The sequence below is a fragment of the Barbatula barbatula genome (assembly GCF_947034865.1).
Source record: "Barbatula barbatula genome assembly, chromosome: 6".
Classification (NCBI taxonomy): Eukaryota; Metazoa; Chordata; class Actinopteri; order Cypriniformes; family Nemacheilidae; genus Barbatula; species Barbatula barbatula.
The window spans coordinates 25,536,631-25,557,426 of record NC_136765.1 but is presented as its reverse complement, the minus strand read 5'-3'; the positions used below and the strand labels follow the sequence as shown (position 1 = coordinate 25,557,426).

Here is a 20,796-nt window from a genome sequence, read left to right as displayed (position 1 = left end):
TAATCTGCCTGAATATTTAAAGTTCTGCCTTTACAGATTTTTATTTTCAGTGCATTGTTAGAGGAGTTGAATCGAATATCAATGATTATTAATAATAATTTTATAAGCATTATACGTTTGTATTTCTAATATGCCGTCATGTTAAATGTTGGGTGATTTACTGAAAGTTCATATTGGGTCTCAAAGGTGTTTCTGTGACGAAATGATAACGCAGAAACACATTTCCAGGCCTTTATTTAAGATTCGATCAGCTGCAACACATAAATAAATTGGCAAAAAAGGTGTGCTATGTTCTCTCGATGCTTGATAAATGTAAAAAAAATAGTGCATCTGTAGCTAATATTATCTGTTTAGTTCCAGTAACAATCCACAGGTTTATAAAAAAAATCATTCTAATCCAGACACAAAGCAGACCGATTTCCTCATGAGGATACCAGACACAAACATTATGTGTAGCTACAACGGTCAAACTTTACACTTTCATTCATAAACAAGCACTTTGGTGAACGCAACGACGATCAGGACAATAAAACACACATTTAAACACATCCACTATTTTGCAGTTTCATGTTTTCAGCTTTACATTTATGGCCATTAGAATTCAGTTGAACAACATCACTGAAGGATTGCAATAGAAGAGTGTGATGTCATCATCATCATGTCATTACATGAGATTCATTCATTCATAACTACAGACTGCAATCATGTGATCAGCTTATAGCAAATGAACACATGTGTGCGAGTTCACGTGGAATCAAACACAGACGAGATGTTGGTCGGAGTGAATCACTTCAGATGTCCATGACACAAAGAAACAGTTCTTATTGCTAGTCAAACACAAACCTTTTCCTTCTTGACCTCTGAATTACATGTATTCTTTTAAATGTGTAGCCATATGAAAGTATAATCACAATAGAGTACAAATCATGATTTTAATGTCTAATCAAATGAGCCAATCAAAGTGTTTTTAACAAACGTATAAATATAAACTCATATTCATTGTAAAAGCAGAACAGTACGTTTGCAAAAACAGACGTAAACAAATGTTGGTGGGAAACATACAGTAAATGAAAAAAACCCTAAGCAGTCTCAACATGCCATTCGGTCAGTCACAGGATATTAAAACACCTTGGCAGTTTGATGAAATAAAAGAAAGATCATTATTGCAATGCAATATTCGTATCTACAAAGTATAAAATGGTTTTGTAAGTGCACAATTCGTCTGATTCATTCGTTCAGTGAATCTCTGAGGAATGAATCAAACAGAATCTGTAACTGAACAGCAGACTCGCTTCTGATTCCTACTGACGCTCCGTTTACATGAATCTGAAGTGAAATCAAACAGGAAATAAAAGAGAAACAGAAATGCTTCTTCTGTTCGACTGCACATGGAAAGCTGAAATGTTTTGGCACTGGTGTGATGTGCGATCATCCCGAGATCAAACAAAGAAGTTTGACTGTTTTTTACCTGTTCATCACTAAACGAGTAATGAGATGAATGGATTTATACAGCAAGAAATCTCATGTTGCGTGATGCTTTCTAAAGCATTTAAACTCAAACGAAGACGAGACAATGAAGTTTCACCTGATGAGAAACACAAAAGCGCAGAATCCTGAAATTAGCACCAGTCATTGTGTGTGTGCTACAGTCATACAGAAAACACACACAAGAATCTTTTGAGTAAGGGATAATGTACAGGCAGCCGGTTGTTATCGCAGAAATAAGCCCGACAGTGTGATCTTGTGCATTATCTCGCTTATTACACGGCTACTTGCCACATGAGAAAATAACTGGACGTGAAATGTGAATTTGAAATTTACCTTCTGTGAGGAAAAGCCGTTTACTTTCGGTTTTAAGTTAAGAAAGGACGTTCAAATGTCACAAACAGGCAAATGGGTTTAATCATTTGTAAATTCAATGTCATATATGTTATTAAAATAATTAAATTGTCAAAATGAAATTATTTGCTGCATCCAGGTTACTGTGCGTTATTCGTTTTGAGCGGTTATCTGGGAATTATGAACCTGCTAATGTTGCGACTGGCCAATCAGAATCAAGCATTCCAACAAGCCGTGTAATAAATTGTGTATAAAGAACATGAAGCTGAACATTTTTTGTTCTTTATCATATTCTGAATACCTAACAGTACATATGCCGTACTCCCTTGAGGTTATATAGTTTACTAATAAAATATAAAATGACAGAACAGTCAGGGAATAATTGTATGCATTATGTTAATAATAATTTGGGGGCAGAAATGTGCATTGTGACATGACACGAACATAATACCACAATGCAAACCATCTCAGCTTCATTTGCTTTATTCTTCTGGATACCTTCTGAATGTTTCTCTTGAACAGTGGGTGAAATATGAGGCAGATATTTCATGTGAGACGGAGGACTCTCAGAGACGACACACGCAGTCAGTGCATTAGTTAGATGAGTACAGCACACGTTCACATTTACTATCAGCTCACGCTATATACAAGACACGAGGCAGCCCTTTATCACGGAGTACACACACACGCGCGTGCACACACACTCACACACACACGGGACTGGATCTGTCAAACGTAAAGGGGAAAGTGCTCAGAGGCAGTACAGGAACGCCTCACACACATACACGCTGTTCCACGTCCTCTGCGGGTTCCGGAAGGCTCTCGGCGCCGTGCTGGCGTGTGGCAGTCCCGCCGCCCTCGCGTGTCCTAAATACTCCACGTGAACGTCAGAATGTGACGCAGATGAGCGGAAACACGCCACAGAAATAGAAGCCATGTTTCCCCTCGTCCTCTCTCTTACAGCGGCAGCCATGAGCCCGGGGTCAAAGGGCAGTGAGACCGAAGTTACAGCGGCAGTACATCATCCCGCTAGAGTCGTGCCAGCTGTCTGTGATTGGATCGTATCGCTGGACCGTATTCAGGTACGAGGAGCCCGAGTGACCGCCCACCACATACAGGTAGTTATCCACCACAGCAGACCCGACTCCTGCACACACGGAGAACATCAACTACATGAAACTTGCGTTTACTTAAATCACATCCTGCCGTCAATTATCATGTTTTATAATAACCATGTCAAGGTTCTGTTCACCTGTGCGGGGCTCGTTCATCGGCCGACACGTCGTCCACTGGTTCTGATGCGGGTCGAATCGCTCGATGCTGGACAAATGAGAAACGCCGTTGTGCCCCCCCACCACAAAAATGAAGCCCAGCATCACACCCACTCCAAAGTTGATGCGTTTATCACCCATGGACGCAACCATTTCCCATGAGTCTTTGCTTGGATCGTATCTCTCCACACTGTTCGTGAACACAAGAGCTGTTAAACATCAAACTTATGTGACTTTGAACATGTTTAGAGTCTGCTCTACATATGACTCCGTCTTTTATCATCCATCGGAACATCTGATGAATCTCAGAATCGTGTGAATCTCGTGAATCAAGGATTTGTTCAAACTGACGCTCGACTCGCAGCAAACCATTCAAACTCACATTCATTTAAGGATGACAGATGAGCTGGAATCGTCTGCGTGAAATAGTGAAATGACAGAGAAAACATGACAGCGGCTCCCCAGAACGCTCTTCATGTGTTTTAAGACTTGATTCAAGAGACACATTCTCTCAAGAGAGCCACTGGGATCATAGAAACACAACACTGACACTCGTTAAAGAACACTAAACAAATCAACACACAAACTACACTAAACTTGAACGCACAAACCACACAATTCCCAGAATGCATCAGCTGAGAAATTAACATCGGTACCTGTTCATATGCGCAGGGCCGTAGCCGCCGATGGCGTAAATCATCCCGTCGAGCACAGCCGTGGCGAAACAGCTGCGTGATTTGGTCATGGGCGCCACGGGCTGCCACTCCTTGACTTTGGGCACGTATCTCTCCACAGACTGAAGGTAATACTGACCGTCATATCCACCCAGAGCGTACAGGTCCCCGGCCAGCACCACCACACCCAGAGTGCTCCTGCATTCAGCCATCCGCTCCACGCTGGACCACGTGTTACTGTCAGGGTCCCACCTCTCCACGCTGCTCTCGTGTCGCCGGTAACTGATGCCCTGACGCATGTGTGTGGCGATACCGCCCACCACGTAAACCTTCTGCTCCAAAACCGCCACTCCAAACTCATAACGTGGAACCGTAAGAGGAGCCAGACCGATCCACGAGTCCGTCTGTGGGAAGAACATCTCCATACTGACACACACAACACACAAACTTTAGTGTTTTCTCCCCTACAGGCATCATATGCAATCAAATTAAAGCAAATACTGTGAACATCCCTAGTGAAAGTCCCACACAGTCAAAACTTTCACCTTTCCAGGGTAGCGAAGAGGCCGGCTTTTCCTCCCACCGCCAGCAGGACTTTAGGAGCGCAGCGCGGCCGCGTGGACAGCACGGTCTGGTAAGAGAGGCGGTGCTCGGGCAGAAAGTGATATTTGAGGGCTTCGTTGAGCAGGTGTTTGCAGGCGTGATCGTCACGGATCAGGTGATTGGCCTCGTAGAGACGTGTCAGGAACTTCACGCTCAGCAGCGGCAGTCGCACGCAGTGCAGGAGCTGCGCCAGATACTGCTGCCGCTCCGCCGGGTCGTATTTGATCCACGACTCCAGCGCGTAGAAGACCGTCTCCTCCGTCACCACGTTCAGGCAGTCGTTCGACACGATCTCGTCCAGTTCGGCCCGAGTCAGTTCAAAGAACTCCTCCGTCTGACACACCTCCTCGAAGTTCTGACAGATGAATTTAGTGGCTGCCAGACAGAGATCGTGACAGCCGTAGGTTTCTGCGAAGCGTGAAATGCCGATGCAGTTCCCCGCGTCCAGCTGACTCTCCAGAAAGCTGCAACACTCTTTCAGCACCAGTTTAACCTGCAGAAGATTCGCAGCGGGTAGCAAAGACTCCACCGTCTCCTGTGATATAAACACGGTTCCCGTGTACGCGTACTCCACGATGGCCTTGATGAAGAAACACACAAAACAACACGTGAAGACAACTTCTTACATTCTTATGAGTGCGTTTCACTGCAGGCTAGAAAGATTTAAAACATCTGTTGCGTGTACAAAGGATCAGACGAGTGTGTAGGTTCATATACACGTTTCATCACAAAATCAGAAGACGACAAGCTATTGTTGTATTTTGACGCTATTACTTCCATGACAAACGCATCACCCCGCAAACTCTCGTTTTCATAATATGCAAAAATAAAAATTTTCATGTGTTTTGGATATTTAACTTTGAATGTAAATCACACCTAATGATGACGAGCACAATACTCACAATACTCAGTTTCGTGTGATTTTTGTATTTATCTCAGCATAATGTAGATGCTTAATACATTAATGGACCTAAAAACAGGCTTAAGGTCAATGCACACCGAGTCTGTGTCAATCATATTTACACACTGCTTCGTTATTTTCGTCCATCATAAAAAGATTCGGACTGGGTTAGAATTTCTGCGTGTTTCGCATCCGTAGCAAACATTTTGAGAGGCGTTCTGACAATTCAGAGACACCGTACAAAGTCCAAACCGAGCGGCAAACATGAAAAATGTACACGAAGATTTCTGACTGTATGTGCAAAGACCTTTAATGTTAACACAAAATTCTTGGATGAAAAGGGACCCGGAATCATCTGAAATAGGTTGAAATGAAATGAAAGAGTAGTGTTGATGTTTTATTAAACACAAGCTCATCACCTTAAGAGCGGCTTCATCCACGCACTGAAACTCCACCTCTGAGGTCTCTTTCTCCGACAGGTTTCCCGTGAACATGGCTTTGAAATACGGGCTGATACTGGCCAACACCACTTTGTGGGCGTGAATCTTGGCATCGCCCACTCGCAGTACGATGTCACAGAGCTCATGGTCCTGTCGCAGGAGCTGTAGACCCTGCAGGAGCTGCTCGGAGTGTGGACGCGTCAGACTGGCAAACAAATACGACTTTGCCGGCTGGTCCATCTTACAAACACAAAAGTGAAGTTTCACGTTATCTCACTACGTGAAGACAACTTCTTACATACATACTTATGAGTTCGAGTGAAGTCAAATGATTTCCTCAGGTCTGACGAACACATCCTTCCACCCCAAACTAACACAACTGGTTAAAACAAACAGGTCAATGGTATGGTCACTAACTGAAACACGAAACAGTATTAAACCTCCCAAACATGACACACAGCTTTGAATTGACAGGAGCACAAACTATTGACACATTTAGATCTGTCGCGATTATGAAATGTGGCGATTAATTGACTCTAAAATCATTGCGATTATGGCGATTAATTGTCTGTTTTAAGGCTTTGACAATTATGGATTAATTACGTAAGGGATAATCCACAGCTCTGCTTCGCGTCGGCTGGTTCTTGGCCTCCACATCGTGCATTAAAACCCTTTAACGCACGGCTAGCCGTGGATTATTCCACTTATACACTGGTTATTTGCAAGGTTAAAGCTGTTATTGATGTTTACAGTGTAGCTTTAGATCAAACCGGTGAAAATGACAGTTCGTCAGTTCATTTGAATGTAATCAGACTGACCGGAGCTACCCGTGCGTTAAAGGGTTTTAATGCACATCCTCCAGCCAATCAGAATCCAGTATTCTAACAGACCATGCTATAAAATTAATTTAGTCAATAAATAAAATATAGATACAGAAAAAAATGCAAATAACTAGAAACATTCCCTATAAAGTGACGTTAACAGAAAATAAAAAAGGGAGATACGAGGATGATGTCGTCTTGCAGTGTAAATTCTGAAAATCGCTTTAATAAACTCAAAAGCACAAAAAATGCAATTCTAATACAACTCAAATGATGAGAAAAGTCATTAGAACGTAACAGTGGGTGCAGATCAAGGACGGTGGATGTAAAACGCTGCAGATCACCGTTTTCTAAAGATTTACACTCATTGCGGTTATCTGAAGGAATTACATTATGTCAAATAATTGCGATTAGATGATCATTTCTCCTTCACAACTCCTTCCTGGTGGAACATTCTTCCCAATGCGATCCGGTCAACCACATCTCTCACAACCTTCAAAAACTACTTCAAACACACCTCATCGGCGAATACTTGACATACAAATGAAAAATAAAAACACGTACACTAACCCTCTTCTCTCGACAGGTAGTTGACAACTAGTAACTTTGTATAAGCACCTGATGTACTGTTGCTCTTTTATGACATATGGCTTATTGCTCCCTGAACTCTTTGGATAAAAGCGTCTGCTAAATGACTAAATGTAAATGTGACTGATTCTGTGCTTGGTAGCACATTTAACCCAGAGAAGTCTGTCCTAGAATGACAGAAAATGAAGAGATGTACATGCTGACCTTTTTTGGCCCATACAGCTTTTTCATTTTTAACAGGACAGTGGGAGAGAGAGAGAGGAAGTTATGGGATGATGGACTACAAGCTGGGACTGGGGTCTCTCAAAATGTGCCCCCCGAGTTTATAAGCATCATTTGAAGCGGCTCTAGACCAATTTTCTCAACCAAATCAATTTGAAGAGAAAAAACGACTTATGATGGCTGACAATGCTGTCTAGATGGGGAGCTCACTAGGTTTTGCTCTATAGGGAACACAGACTCTCAGTGGAGCAGCAGATGAACATGGAGAAGTGCATCTCAACTGAGGCTTTTATTTAACAAACATTCAAGTATCAGGTCACAACATGAATGTTTTGTAAAGACTAGAACAACTTTCATAACACTAGTCGTGAATCAAAAGCTAGCGATGGTCCTATTCAGACTGCCTAAACTGATGTATGGGATTGTGATGGACGTCAGAAGAAGATCTATAGGTTTGGAGACAGAGATGCTCGACGGGATTCGGTTCAATGGGCTGTTAGAACCATATCTATCTATCTATCTATCTATCTATCTATCTATCTATCTATCTATCTATCTATCTATCTATCTATCTATCTATCTATCTATCTATCTATCTATCTATCTATCTATCTATATCTGTGGCTGAACGACAGAAATCACATGAGATATCTTCACTGACAACATTAGAGACGCCACACGCACACATTAAAATCACCTTCATCACAGAGTGATGTGAATCATGAATAATGTTCATGAAGCGAGCTAGCGTTAGCATCCGTATGTAACGTTAGAGCTCCGTGCAGCACAACGCGCTGTCAAACTCTGATCTATACTGTCCTCGCATTTACTGCAGCCACGGAACATGCAGAAATAACATGTTCGTGAAGTGTTTACCTGTTTTTGTGAGGGATCTCTGACAGTTTGAAGCTCAAAGCGGCGGCGGCTGTCAGGAAAACAAACACAAATCAGCGCATGCGTCACTTCCGGAAAACCAGTCAGCGGAGAAAAAAATCCGCAAACGTCCCGAAATAAACACGAGCGAGCGACTTTACCGCCATACGACACCTATACTGACTATACTATAACATTACATTACAACATGACTCTTTAACACAAAAACAACGACATCTATCTGTCTTTCTGTCGGCATGTCTATCTGTTTGTCTGTCTGTATATCTCTATGTCTGTCTGGCTTTATGTCTGTCTGTCTATCTATCTCTCTATCTTTCTATTTGTCTATATGTATGTCTGTCTGTCTTTCTCTGTCTGTCTAACGTTAACATACTAGGTTGAGCTTTACAGTATGTTATATCGATATGATCAGAATTACTCTTTTACGTACAGTATTAAGTTGCATTTTACTGTAATAGATATTTTAGTTTCTAAAAATGGGAAATTTGACATTTTAGTTTGTAATTTTGTAAGCTAATTTCCATGACATTTAGGTTTAAAAATACTACAAGTCAACAAAAAAACGTCACGTCATATGGGCAATTCCGTGAAAATGTCAACCAAGAAAGAAATGAACGATTTTACCAACGGTTTTTACAATGGTAACAGCACAGATATTGCTGTAAAATGTGATGGACGTGAGATGTAAAGTTTTTTTTTACTGCTTGATTTTTCATTGTCGGGTAAGAGCCGTTTTCAGGATTGTCACATCCATAACGCAACATATTCCTCAATGGAGACATTAAAATAAAGTAAGTCTTTAATGTTCTATGAAGTGGCATCCCTTCTCCATTCATTGGGTATTATTGCTTCAGGATTGTGCATTTTATCTCACAGAAATCATGTTTGTCGTCTCCCAAAAACCGCATCATTTTTTGTCACATCCATAACGCATGTTTATTTCCCTTTTTTTAAATAGAAAATTTGTTAATATACTGACCTTTTTTGATGTTTAGACTGTATCAATAAGGGTTTAGGAGAATATAAACAGATGGTTTCATATATTTGTAACAAATTCATTCTCTGAGCATTTTTATGTCACGTCCATTACTCAAAATGTCACGTCCGCAACGTTGGAATTGCCCATGTATGACACACTAGTGTATGATATATGTTTGCGTAAAAGCATTTGAATTGATGTTGTGTGTCTGGGTGGGTCAGGGACTCTACACTTGAAAACTACGCTTCACACATTACCCTGCGCCTTGGAGCCGGCTGAGAGGTCAGAGGTCACGTCGTCATGGCAGCGGCTGGTTTGTGACATCAGCGCCATTTTGGTTGAGTGTTGCGATGGAAGCAGCGAGAAAACCAAAATCAGACCGAATAACAGCCCAAATCAGACCAAAATCATACCGTTTGACATCAGACTCACAAAATCACAGCGAATCAGAACAAGATTCGGACACAATCTGGAGCGAAATCATCTGGATTCGTTGTTTTCGTCAATAACAGGTTTGATTCTCACTCGAGCACACAAACACTTAAATGTTTTATTACAGTTTCGAGATGTCCGTGTTTATACTTTTTGTTTATTGTTATAGTGTGTATGAATCATCGTGTTTCAAATAAAAACGTCGATGAAAATACACATACGTGAAGTGAAAATCTAAAGCAAACATCAGTCGTGATAAAATGACGATAACGGCGTTAAATCTTTACACTTAATAAATGTTTGACAAGATGTGGAGTGAGTGAATATCGCGCTACAGGTGATTTCTCTGTCAGATTCAGAGTCTCTGCTTCTCCATGAATTACAGTCGAATTTATTTACACTATTCACAGAAATGATAATGTATAGTGAATTAACCTTAAAAAAGGCACACAGCACTCGAAGAGTTTGTTTCCAAAATGAGATGACTCCGTTTTTAAGTTTGTTCTAAAATCAAGTTTTTATTGTGTTAATTAGCTGTTATTTGTGAGTTATTTTGGCTTAAATCAAAACAAACCAACTGCAGTTTGATTGATATTCATGGGAATGCACAATAAAAAAACATGACATTTGAAAAATGTGGAATTTAGGAAATGGGAAATTTTCAATGTCATTGTTTAATCACCCTCAAGTTGTTCCAAACCTGTTTACATTTCTTTGTTCCGATGAACACAAGAGAAAGATATTTGGACGAATGTTTGCAATTTTCAGTTCTGAGACATCATCCACGGCCATATTAGGAAGAATACAAATATTGTATTTTATTTTGTTCTGTTGATCACAAAGTGAGATATTTTGAAGAAACAAATAGTGCCGTGGCACCTTTGACTATGAATGACGTCCCGGAAACGGAAAATGACGAACATTCTTCCAAATATCTTTCTGCGTGTTCATCAGAACAAAGTAATTTATACAGGTATGAAATTTCACACGGGTGAATAAATTATGACTTTTGGGTGAACTGTCCCTTTAAATGGCACATTCACTTCACTCCTTTTATGGCATTTCCTTTTATACACAGACAGACAGGACGCGATTCATAGAGATAAACAGTCTTTATGAAAATCAACCATAGCTTTAGTATAAACATAGTTACTATAATTGATCCACGGTAACCACAAGTGAGTAATGTTCTTTCTACAGTAACCTACTGTAATGGGATTTGTAGTAAGACTGTGGTTACACAAATAGAAATGTGTCTGCCAAGAACTGTAATAAAACCGTAGTTCATTTTCCTAAGGGCATTCGTTGATCTTGTGTGTGCGTGTGTACATTCATGCAGTGTGTACATTACAGTTCATATAAAACATTTGTGTGTTCTTCGGTAGGCGTGGAGCTGCTGCACATGTTCACATCACAAACAAAGTCCCATCATGTGACGCCTCTACATCCCTCACCATCATGACACAAGTCTGGCTCTGACTGGATTCTGAGCGGCATCACCATCGTCCATGATGATTTATGGATTAATACCTCAGGAGTTACACCAGCACCTCCTGGACCACCAGAACTACCAGAACCGGACCAATGGGGTGGAGAAGTTGAAGAACGTTCTCCTGGAGCTGGATCTCAACCAGGTGACCTCCGGCAGTATCGCAGAGTTCATCCAGTTTTTACGGAAACTTCTGGACGACAACAACTTTAAGGTGTTGTACGGCACCTTGCAGATCATCAACCTGCTGATCGAGAAACTGCAGTACAGCGTGGACAAATATTACAAGGAGATCATTTCCGTCACGCTGAAAACTCTGGGCGATTCTCGTAACGTCACCCGACACGAGTACATGAATGTTTTCAGGCAGCTGATGAGAATGGTGGGGCCGCAGAGAGTGCTGGACCTCGTGGTGGGTCAGCTCAGGCACAAGAACTCCAGGGTTCGAGAGGATGTTCTTAACATCATCATCGCCGCCCTGCTCACGCATCCCCGCAAAGACTTTAACATCCCCGCTCTGTGCTTGGAAGCGGCTCCGACCCTCGGCGACAGCAAGAAGAAGGTGCGTCATGCAGCCGTGGAGCTTTTCGCAGTGTTGGATTATTGTCTGGACACTGGCAAGAAACAGCCACTCATGAAAGCCATCGACAGGGCGGAGCTGACGGGAGAGGCCGACGGGCTCATGGCAGCCGTGCAGGCGCGCAGAGCTCGACACGTCCTGCCCCGGCTGTCTCCAGACGGGATGGTGGAGTACGCTCTCGTCCTGCCCAAACCCGGACAGAGACGTTCACCTCAGGTGGGCTCCGGTGCCGATCTGGACTGGGTACTGAACGGAGGCCGAGCTCACAGCTCGCGCGGTCTTCAAAGCGGCAGGGACTCGGATCAGATGTCCGGCAGTCAGGGGTCCCTCACGGATGACGTTGCTCATCAGAGGCGGATTGTTAGCGCGGGCAAAAATAAACTGCCGTGGGAGAAATCCGCTCTGTCCTCTTCTGGAGACCAGCAGGCCTGCGACACGTCTAACGGAAAGTCACCGGATCAGGTGAGTGATGACATCGGCATCTTCATGTTGCATGTATCAACAAACGTCTTTCTTGGAAAAGTCTTATTACAGAGATGTCTTGTATCAGAACACGGCCCAAGAGAACATGTCATTGCTGAGATCAGGAGATCTCATGGAGTTCTCAGCACAGTCTCAGATGTTCCTCCTAGAACTGCTCTGGAGAGATAAAATGAGACTGAAATGTTGAGTCTGGAGGAGTGACATGAATGTAGATGTAGAGGTGAAATAATCTGGATTTGAGTCGATTTGATAAGAAATGTTTGAGTTCATATTGAGATCTTCAATAATATTTGCAGACTTGAAATATCTAATCAGACATTAAAATCAGACTTGATTGTTGTGTGTGAAGCAGCTCAAGGTTTCTGATATTGTCATCCGTGTTCAGATGGAGAGATGTCTCTTTGTGTTCTTCATCCAGCAGAAATGAGTGAGAGAGATATTGTATGGTTGTGCTGTTGCTCATTTTGATCTCACTGGTATTTCTCTTCACAGGTGAGCAGTGAAGATCTGAGAACCAATCAGCACACAGCTGACAAATCCAGTAAGAGCACTGACACTCAATCTGTCCTCCCTGCACTCATACTGCTCACTCCGCACAACTCAATGGAGAAGTTTTAAAGTCCCCATGAACCGGAAGTTTTACTTCCGTATTTTTGACACATTTCTGAGCGAAAAGGGATTTCTAAGGAGAAAATTAGTGGGCGTGGCTTGTGTTTTTCACTGCGAATTGATTGGATGTGTTAAAAAAGCTGTTGCATTGATTTTGAAATTAAGCTGGCAGCAGACCGACAGTTGAAGGGGAGGAGTTAACGGATGCTCCGCCCAATCCGTCTAATTTACGTCATTTGAGATGGATAGTCATTTCAGTGCAGAAGTACATTTTCAGATTTTAACTGAAGATTATGAGGGGACATGAATTTAAAAATAAAATGTCCCACATTGATAAACTATTTACAATAAACTGCAATATTCCATGAAAAATATAAGAATTGTCATTTTGTATTTCACTGGGACTTTAAATTCTGATTGTTAATATGTATTTTCTTGTCTCTATAGGAACATGGAGTTGTGGGCGTGGTCTCTTCTGTGTGTTAAACGTGTGATGTAAACATTACTCTTCTGTCATCTGTTGGGTTTCAGGTTCATCAGAACTTCTGCAGTTTCGCTCTCCGGCCAGCACGAAACACTCTTTGGGACGACATCGCCGCAGTGGAAGTTTAGACTCGGATCCAGAGATTTTCAAAACAGCCAATCTTTGTTATTCTGAGAAAGGTGACCAGCAAAACTCTCACGTGATTTCTAGGCTTAGGGAATTCTTCTGTTTGTCTTAGGAGTGTTTCACATTTGACCTGTCGCAGGTTTGTCCAAGATGAGTCGATTCACGTCTGGTAGCCCGAGTGTGGCGCGAACGTTCTCACCCCCCTCCAACTCAACACCTCCAGGGACCTTCCTTCTGCCCTCGTACCCTCTGACCCCAGTGACAGGAAGTTTACTCGCCCCGACCTTACCCCGCAGAAATCACACCGAGTCCTCGCTCTCCGCCTCCAACACCTGGCCGAACAAACGTGAGATCAGCCCTCGTCTCTGGAGGGACGTCACGGGTCAGTACACGTTTTCTGCGCTGTTGTTTTGACGTTTCACGTAATGACGGAGTAAATTTGTTTGTAAACTCCTCTCTGATGATGTCACAGGTGACTTGAGCTCCAGTAAGCGGTCTCCGCTGCCTCCTCGTACCGCTCGGGCTTCATCCGGCCATCAGAGACCCTCCGTGCCCTCCTCACCTCCAGCATCAGACAGAAACCTGCATTTGGACCTGTCTCTCAGCAGAGCAGGAGAACCCGATAAGGAGGCACTGGACAGGGAGGAGGTGAGGAGGAGGGCGACATCCCTGCAGTCCTGCTGCACATCTGACTTTCCGTCTAATGTCGGTCTGTGTTTATCTCGCAGATGCTGAACTCTCTGCGTTCGCTGAGGAACAGTGCTGCTAAGAAACGGGCGGCGGTCAGTCCGTCAGACCGGGATCCCGACAGTCCTGACTCAGCTGTAAAACTGGAGCTGGTTCCCGACTCTCCAGATCGGACGTCCCCGTCCATAGCCAGTCCTCTGAGTGAGAGCGGCTTGAGCAGTCTCTGCTCACCTCCCACACCCACCGGCATCAAGAGCAGGTCACACATGCTCAAACATTCATCTGTTCTCATAAGATAGAACTGACATTGAAATTAACTTCTCACGTGTGTGAAATCTCTTTCATGTAGCCCTGTGAACTCAAAAGCACATATGATGAGTGTGTCGTCAGGGAGACACGTGAGAGTGGCTGCAGGGGACGCTCAAGGTACATGCAGATTTCACACGAACACAACTCCAGACATACAAGTGTGTGCCACAGCTGTGTGTGTGTCTACAGGTGTGACGGAGCAGGATAAATGCGTCTCTGATGTAAACGTCAGTATCATGGGTCAGAGACTCATTTACTCAAACAGACTATCAGATCCAGATGAAGAGATGACATCATCACCCCGGATAAGAGGGGCTGGGCGCGAGCAGCTCCGCCTCCTCAGACCTTCTAAAGGTGACCAGCTCACGCACGGATCCGTTGCTGACTGTTTAAGGAGACATCGCATTCTTCACATCTTAAATATAAATGAAACCATCATGTCAAAGCTCAATGAGAGCAAAAGAAACAATCACATCTAAATGAGTAGACACCAGTACATGTGCTGATGGATCTTGTCCTCATGTCTGAGATCAGTGCACTTCTGGATGTTTTCGAGGGGTGTATGTTCTGTGGTTTTGGGTTCTCATGAATCTCAGATGATATCGGCTGTGTTCTTTTGTTCTCAGGATCTCAGCAGCAGGTGTCCAAATTACGCAGCGCTCATGAGATGTCAGAGGGAGTGATTGGACGAGGTTGCTTTGATTTCTCATATCATGAATGTTAAAAACTGCAGATGTCATGTTTGATCTTCGTGTTTGGGTTTTTGCAGGAGTTTTTGGATCTGTTGTTCTGTCCGGTTGTCTCGGTGTGACAGCGTCTCCTGAGCAGGGCGACTCCGTTAACAAACGCCCCCGCGAGCCTCCGTCAGGGGTGTACGGCCACGCGTTCATCGCCGGTCGCGTGGACTCTGATGACAGCACAGAGCCTGAGGAGGTGCTCATTTATTCAAACTAAGTCTAAAGTTTATTATTAACCATCTGCTTTTTGATAGTTTGATGAATGATGATACACTTGTGTGTGTGTGACAGGAGATGATCAAACTCTCAAAGTTCACTCGTGAGAAGATGCGACAGCGTTGTCTTGAGCAGCAGGAAGCCAATGAGCCAAAGGGGCGCCATCTGACGCATGCACACACTTATGATGTTGACTGTGTGAAAGGTGAAAAGGTCAACACCGGTAATCCTCATCTCTGCTCATCGTGTGTTGTCTTCTGACATGTTTCTGTATTTGCAGACGTGAGGTTGAACGCTTCCGAGTCACTCTCAGGTGAACCTCCCAACAACTCAACTAAAAATCCTGTCAAAAGTTTAAGCCCCCATCAGCCAACCCCTCCGACCGGCCAACCTAATAGAAAAGCGGCGCCCCGACTCAGACGGACGTCTAGTCTGACCCGGACCCAAACCCGTCCTTCAGCGTCACACAGCTCTGGTGAGATTTACTTGAATGATTAAACATTCAAATCCAAATCACATGTTTGAAATGACATCATGTGACGTTTCATGGATTATCTATCTGTCACTGAAGAATGTTTTTTTTTTCTCAGATGAGCTGATTCCTGAGACTCCTAAAAAAGAGGGTCAGGATCAGACAGTCCTGCGGCCTTTCTCTAAACCAGAGCTGTCTCTCACTCAGAGCTTCAGACTGCTCACCTCAGATGACTGGTGAGACATCATCAGTACTGATCCAAGCTTCAGTCTGTAGATGTTGATTCAGTATTTACTCAGAAACCCAAAGGAAGATTCACATTACTTTTCCAAATAAAGATAATAAGTGTACATACTGTTCAATATGTTTGTGTAGGGAGAAGAAGATCGAGGGATTGAACATCGTGCGTAGTTTGGCTCTGTATCACCCTGATGTTCTCATGAGCAGAACTCATGATGTTTGTCTTGCGCTCATTCAGGAGGTGAGTCGCTGAATCATGTGCACATCCATTGATTCATTCACACATGTACTGAATCATGTTCACATGCACTGAATCATTTACACATCCATTGATTCCTTCACACATCCATTGAATCGTGTATACATCCATTGATTCATTCACACATCCATTGAATCATCTTTCCTGTAGCTCTGTGGTTAGAGCATGGCACTAGCAATGCCAATGTTGTGGGTTCAATCCCAGGGGATCGCACATACTTAGAATCAAATGTATAGGACAATGCAATGTAAGTCGCTTTGGATAAAAGCGTCTGCCAAATGCATAAATGTAAATGTACACATCCATTGATTCATTCATACAGCCTTTGAATCGTGTACACATCCATTGAATCATGTACACATCCATTGCATCGTTTACAAATCTATTGATTCCTTCACACATCCATTGAATCATGTACACATCCATTGCATCGTTTACAAATCTATTGATTCCTTCACACATCCATTGAATCGTGTACACATCCATTGATCATTCACACATCCATTGATTCATTCACACATCCATTGATTCATTCACACATCCATTGATTCATTCACACATCCGTTGATTCATGTACACATCCATTGCATCGTTTACAAATCTATTGATTCCTTCACACATCCATTGATTCATTCACACATCCGTTGATTCATGTACACATCCATTGCATCGTTTACAAATCTATTGATTCCTTCACACATCCATTGATTCCTTCAGACATTCGTTGATTAATGTACCCAGCCGTTGATTCATGTACACATCCGTTGATTCATGTACACATCCATTGATCATTCACACATCCATTGATTCCTTCACGCATCCGTAGATTCATTTACACATCCACTGAATAATTTACACATCCATTGATTCATGTTCAATTCATTGATTCATTCACACATCCATTGATTTATTCACACATACATTGATTCATTTAGCTTGTTTCACTCCCACTGTAATGTACCGTAGCGTACAGTGTCAGCTCCAGCACACTGTTTTTCAGGTTCGTAACCTACGCTCCGGAGTGTCCCGTGTTGCCGTGGTGACGCTGAGCGAGATGTTCGCTGCTCTGCAGAAGGGAATGGACCAGGAGCTTGAGGGGACGGTCAGAGCTCTGCTTCATAAAGCCGGAGAAACCAACACATTCATCAGACAGGATGTGGACAAAGCACTGGACAGTATGGTGCAGAACTGCACGGCCACCCGCAGCATGAACGCACTGCTCGTCGGAGGACTCGGGTCAGAAAACAAGCTTTGGCATTCATTACGAGTTTGGTGTAGTTAAGGACGGGTTCTTGACATGGTGATGTTAATACATTTTTTAATGTTTTTCTGGTGTTTGTTTGATCAAAAGTCACTTGAACTCAATGGTTCGGAAGTGCACCGCTCAGCATTTGTGTTCTCTGGTGGAGAAGGTGGGAGCCGCCCGCTTGCTGTCTGGAGCTAAAGATCTGACCGACCGCCTCCTGCCTGCGGTCTCCAAGCTCTCTCAGGATTCATCTCAAGAGGCCAGGTCAGTCATGGGTCATTTCGTCAGATGCCCTGACACTGTCCGCCCTTCATACACATCACGATAATGTTTCTATCAGGTACTTGGGTCGGAGGGTGCTTCTGCTTTTATCTTCTCACCGCGACTTTGATCAAATGCTGGAGAAGTTCGTCCCTGCTAAAGATCTGCCCACCATCAGAGACACCGTCTTCACTCTCAAGACTAAGGTACATTCTCTCATCACAGTTCTCGTGATCTGAAATACTTTTCCAGTGTTCCCATCAAGCTGATCTCAGATAGTGATTACGTGTTCAGAGACACTCGTATACATGTGTGTGTGTTTCAGGGCTTGGGCGAGATGCCTCAGGACGCTCCGTCAGCGCGGGGCAGGCGTTCCCTCCCGGGCACCTCGTCCCTCACACCTCTGGTGTCTAACAGGTGGGTGTCTCTTCAGCACAGGATCCGATCTGTGTTGGTGTGACGATGACATGTGTTGTCTTGTGTTCAGCAGAGACTCCGGTCAGTTCATCATCAGTAAAGCAGCCGTTCACAGCCTTGCAGACAGAAGCGAATACATCAAACAGATAAAAACGCTGCTGAACTCGAAGGATTTCAGAGAGAGAATCAAAGCCATCGATCAGCTGGAGGTGGACTGCGAAGAGAACCCTTCACTGGTCATCGGCAGCATGTTCCCGGTGAGAGAACGTCTCTGTCAGATGCTGTACATCACGTGACTGTTTGTCCTCTGCAGATGATGTTCTGAGGTGCGGATGACTGTGTGCTTGATCCACTGCAGGTGTTTGATGCTCTGAAGGCGCGTCTGCAGGAGTCCAACAGTAAAGTGAACCTGAGGGTGCTGGAGGCCTTGCAGAACATTATTCGTTTGCTCAAAGACAACCTCACACAAGTGCTCAATATTCTCATTCCGGCCATTGTGGACAATCACCTGAACTCCAAAAACAATGCCATCTACACGGCAGCGCTGGGGGCCGTCCAGGCGCTCGTCGATAACATCGGTGCGTCTAACTTTTCAACAACAAAAAATGGTGTTACATGACTTCTTTGTTGATTTGTTATATGAACGCTTTATATGTTTAGACAACAGTCTGCTCCTACAACCCTTCTGCTCAAAGGCCCAGTATGTAAGCGGGAAAGCAAAGCTGGATCTTATTGAGAAAGTGGCAGGTGAGTCCAAGAATTCAAGAACTGGATTTCAATGAGACCAGGAGCAGTGTGATGATGAATTGATCTGTGATTCTGTGCTGTTCAGAGCTGGTGATGGAGCTGTATCCACGCAAACCTCAGCTGGTGGAGCAGAAAGTTCTTCCTCTCTTCTGGCACCTGCTCAGTTGCGCCAGTAACAGCGGAGCACCTCACGGTCGCGGCAGCAGCGTCCGCACAGCCACCGCTAAACTGGGTGAAGCGTTGCACGGGCACATGGGCCGAACTCTGGTGGAATGTGCCGCATCACAGAGCGCAAACGTTCAATGTGACTTCAATGAGCTCCTGAGGACCTTCTCTACCAGACGCACCAATTCTACTTGAATAGAAATATTATATTCCTGCATTTTCCACAGTGCCTGGATTTTGTCGTTTTCTTTTAAGAGAGAGTCCCTCTAAATAAAAACATTTAACTGACCATAACACAATTATTAGAACAAGAACACTATTCAAACCAAATATATACTTGATGAAATGTTGTTCATTCGCACGATCTGATGGTATCAGCACAGCGGGTTGACTTTTGCACTTTTAGGATCACCGTAACGCTTTCCTGCTGACTGTTGTCATGGTGACTGGATCTTCGTATGACTGCTGTTTCTCTGTAGGGGGCGATTCACATTTTGCATCTTATGCGCGCGCAAATTCGTTATTTTAAATGTCGTGCGGCAAATAGAGAGCGACGCGCCCATTTTTCTAGCGCGAAATGTGAATCGGGTTTAAGACGGCAGCACTGCACAATAGTTGTTGTTTTGTAAACTTTGCTGTGTAACATTTCTAAAATATGTGTTCGTTATCAAACCGTGTGTGTGCAAGATTTACAGAATACTTTTGTACTGTATATTAGCTCAGTATTAGCTGGATGTCTACTGTATGTTGTTGCAGTACATTCTATCTTCTATTTTGACATATTTGTAATGACTTAATAATGAAGTGATTATGGTCTGTTCTAAGTGAGACCCATCCTAGTTTTATTTTTGCATGGGTGGGGTTTAGGAAGGGACACGCAGCAACAATATTTGTCTAGGGTGTATTTTCATACAGACAAGAGTCGTTTATCAGCTTTGGATGTGAATGTGAAGCTTTATATAATAACGATGCAGTCATGTCCAGCTGTAGGTGTCAGTGTAGTGCCAGCAAATACAAAAGCCTTTATGAGATTTCACTATAAATTATATATAATAAAGTGTACTATTTCTGTAAACGCTTGTGCTGTCATTCTTACGACTTTAACAAAGAGATTAAAACTGTAACGATCTGATCATGCTCCACACATGTACATCTTAATGATACAGATCATATGTGGGATTATATGATTATACATACAACGTATTAGGTTGGTTCATTCACTACATGGTTGAGTGCATAGTGTATAGTGCATAGTGCATAGTGCATAGTCTATTGTGTATTGTGTATAGTGTATAGTCTATTGTGTATAGTGCATAGTGTATAGTCTATTGTGTATAGTGTATAGTCTATTGTGTATAGTGCATAGTGCATAGTCTATTGTGTATAGTGTATAGTGTATAGTCTATTGTGTATAGTGCATAGTGTATAGTCTATTGTGTATAGTGCATAGTGTATATTCTATTGTGTATAGTGCATAGTGTATAGTCTATTGTGTATAGTGCATAGTGTATAGTCTATTGTGTATAGTGCATAGTGTATAGTCTATTGTGTATAGTGCATAGTGTATATTCTATTGTGTATAGTGCATAGTGTATAGTCTATTGT

The 20,796-nt window shown here is 43.1% G+C and overlaps 2 protein-coding genes across 6 annotated transcripts; one reads left to right on the top strand and one right to left on the bottom strand.

Annotated features, from left to right (window-relative positions):
* Positions 1-217: 217 nt before the first annotated feature.
* klhl28 (kelch like family member 28) lies at positions 218-8,511 on the bottom strand. Its single transcript, XM_079457897.1, has 6 exons — positions 8,236-8,511; positions 5,708-5,968; positions 4,330-4,967; positions 3,767-4,210; positions 3,092-3,300; positions 218-2,986 (listed from the first exon to the last, which is right to left on the bottom strand). Exons 2-6 carry the CDS (start codon positions 5,966-5,968, stop codon positions 2,823-2,825), a joined length of 1,716 nt encoding a protein of 571 aa, XP_079314023.1. The 5' UTR covers positions 8,236-8,511; the 3' UTR covers positions 218-2,822.
* A 983-nt stretch (positions 8,512-9,494) lies between these two features.
* On the top strand, positions 9,495-20,264 carry togaram1 (TOG array regulator of axonemal microtubules 1). 5 transcript variants are annotated; one of them, XM_079458241.1, is made up of 23 exons: positions 9,495-9,744; positions 11,050-12,195; positions 12,709-12,757; positions 13,357-13,488; positions 13,575-13,817; positions 13,908-14,083; positions 14,164-14,381; positions 14,472-14,548; positions 14,621-14,785; positions 15,058-15,123; positions 15,201-15,364; positions 15,460-15,589; positions 15,665-15,859; positions 15,975-16,092; positions 16,232-16,337; positions 17,356-17,591; positions 17,707-17,865; positions 17,942-18,068; positions 18,188-18,279; positions 18,353-18,536; positions 18,638-18,857; positions 18,940-19,026; positions 19,112-20,263. In XM_079458241.1, the coding sequence occupies exons 2-23, from the start codon at positions 11,173-11,175 to the stop codon at positions 19,384-19,386; spliced, it is 4,242 nt and encodes a 1,413-aa protein (XP_079314367.1). In that variant the 5' UTR covers positions 9,495-9,744; positions 11,050-11,172; the 3' UTR covers positions 19,387-20,263. The 5 variants fall into 5 exon arrangements, with proteins under 5 accessions (XP_079314367.1, XP_079314366.1, XP_079314368.1 ...); XM_079458240.1 differs by having other exon boundaries at positions 9,555-9,744; positions 18,350-18,536; positions 19,112-20,264; XM_079458242.1 differs by lacking the exons at positions 9,495-9,744; positions 14,621-14,785 and having other exon boundaries at positions 11,058-12,195; positions 18,350-18,536.
* The last annotated feature ends 532 nt before the right edge of the window (positions 20,265-20,796 follow it).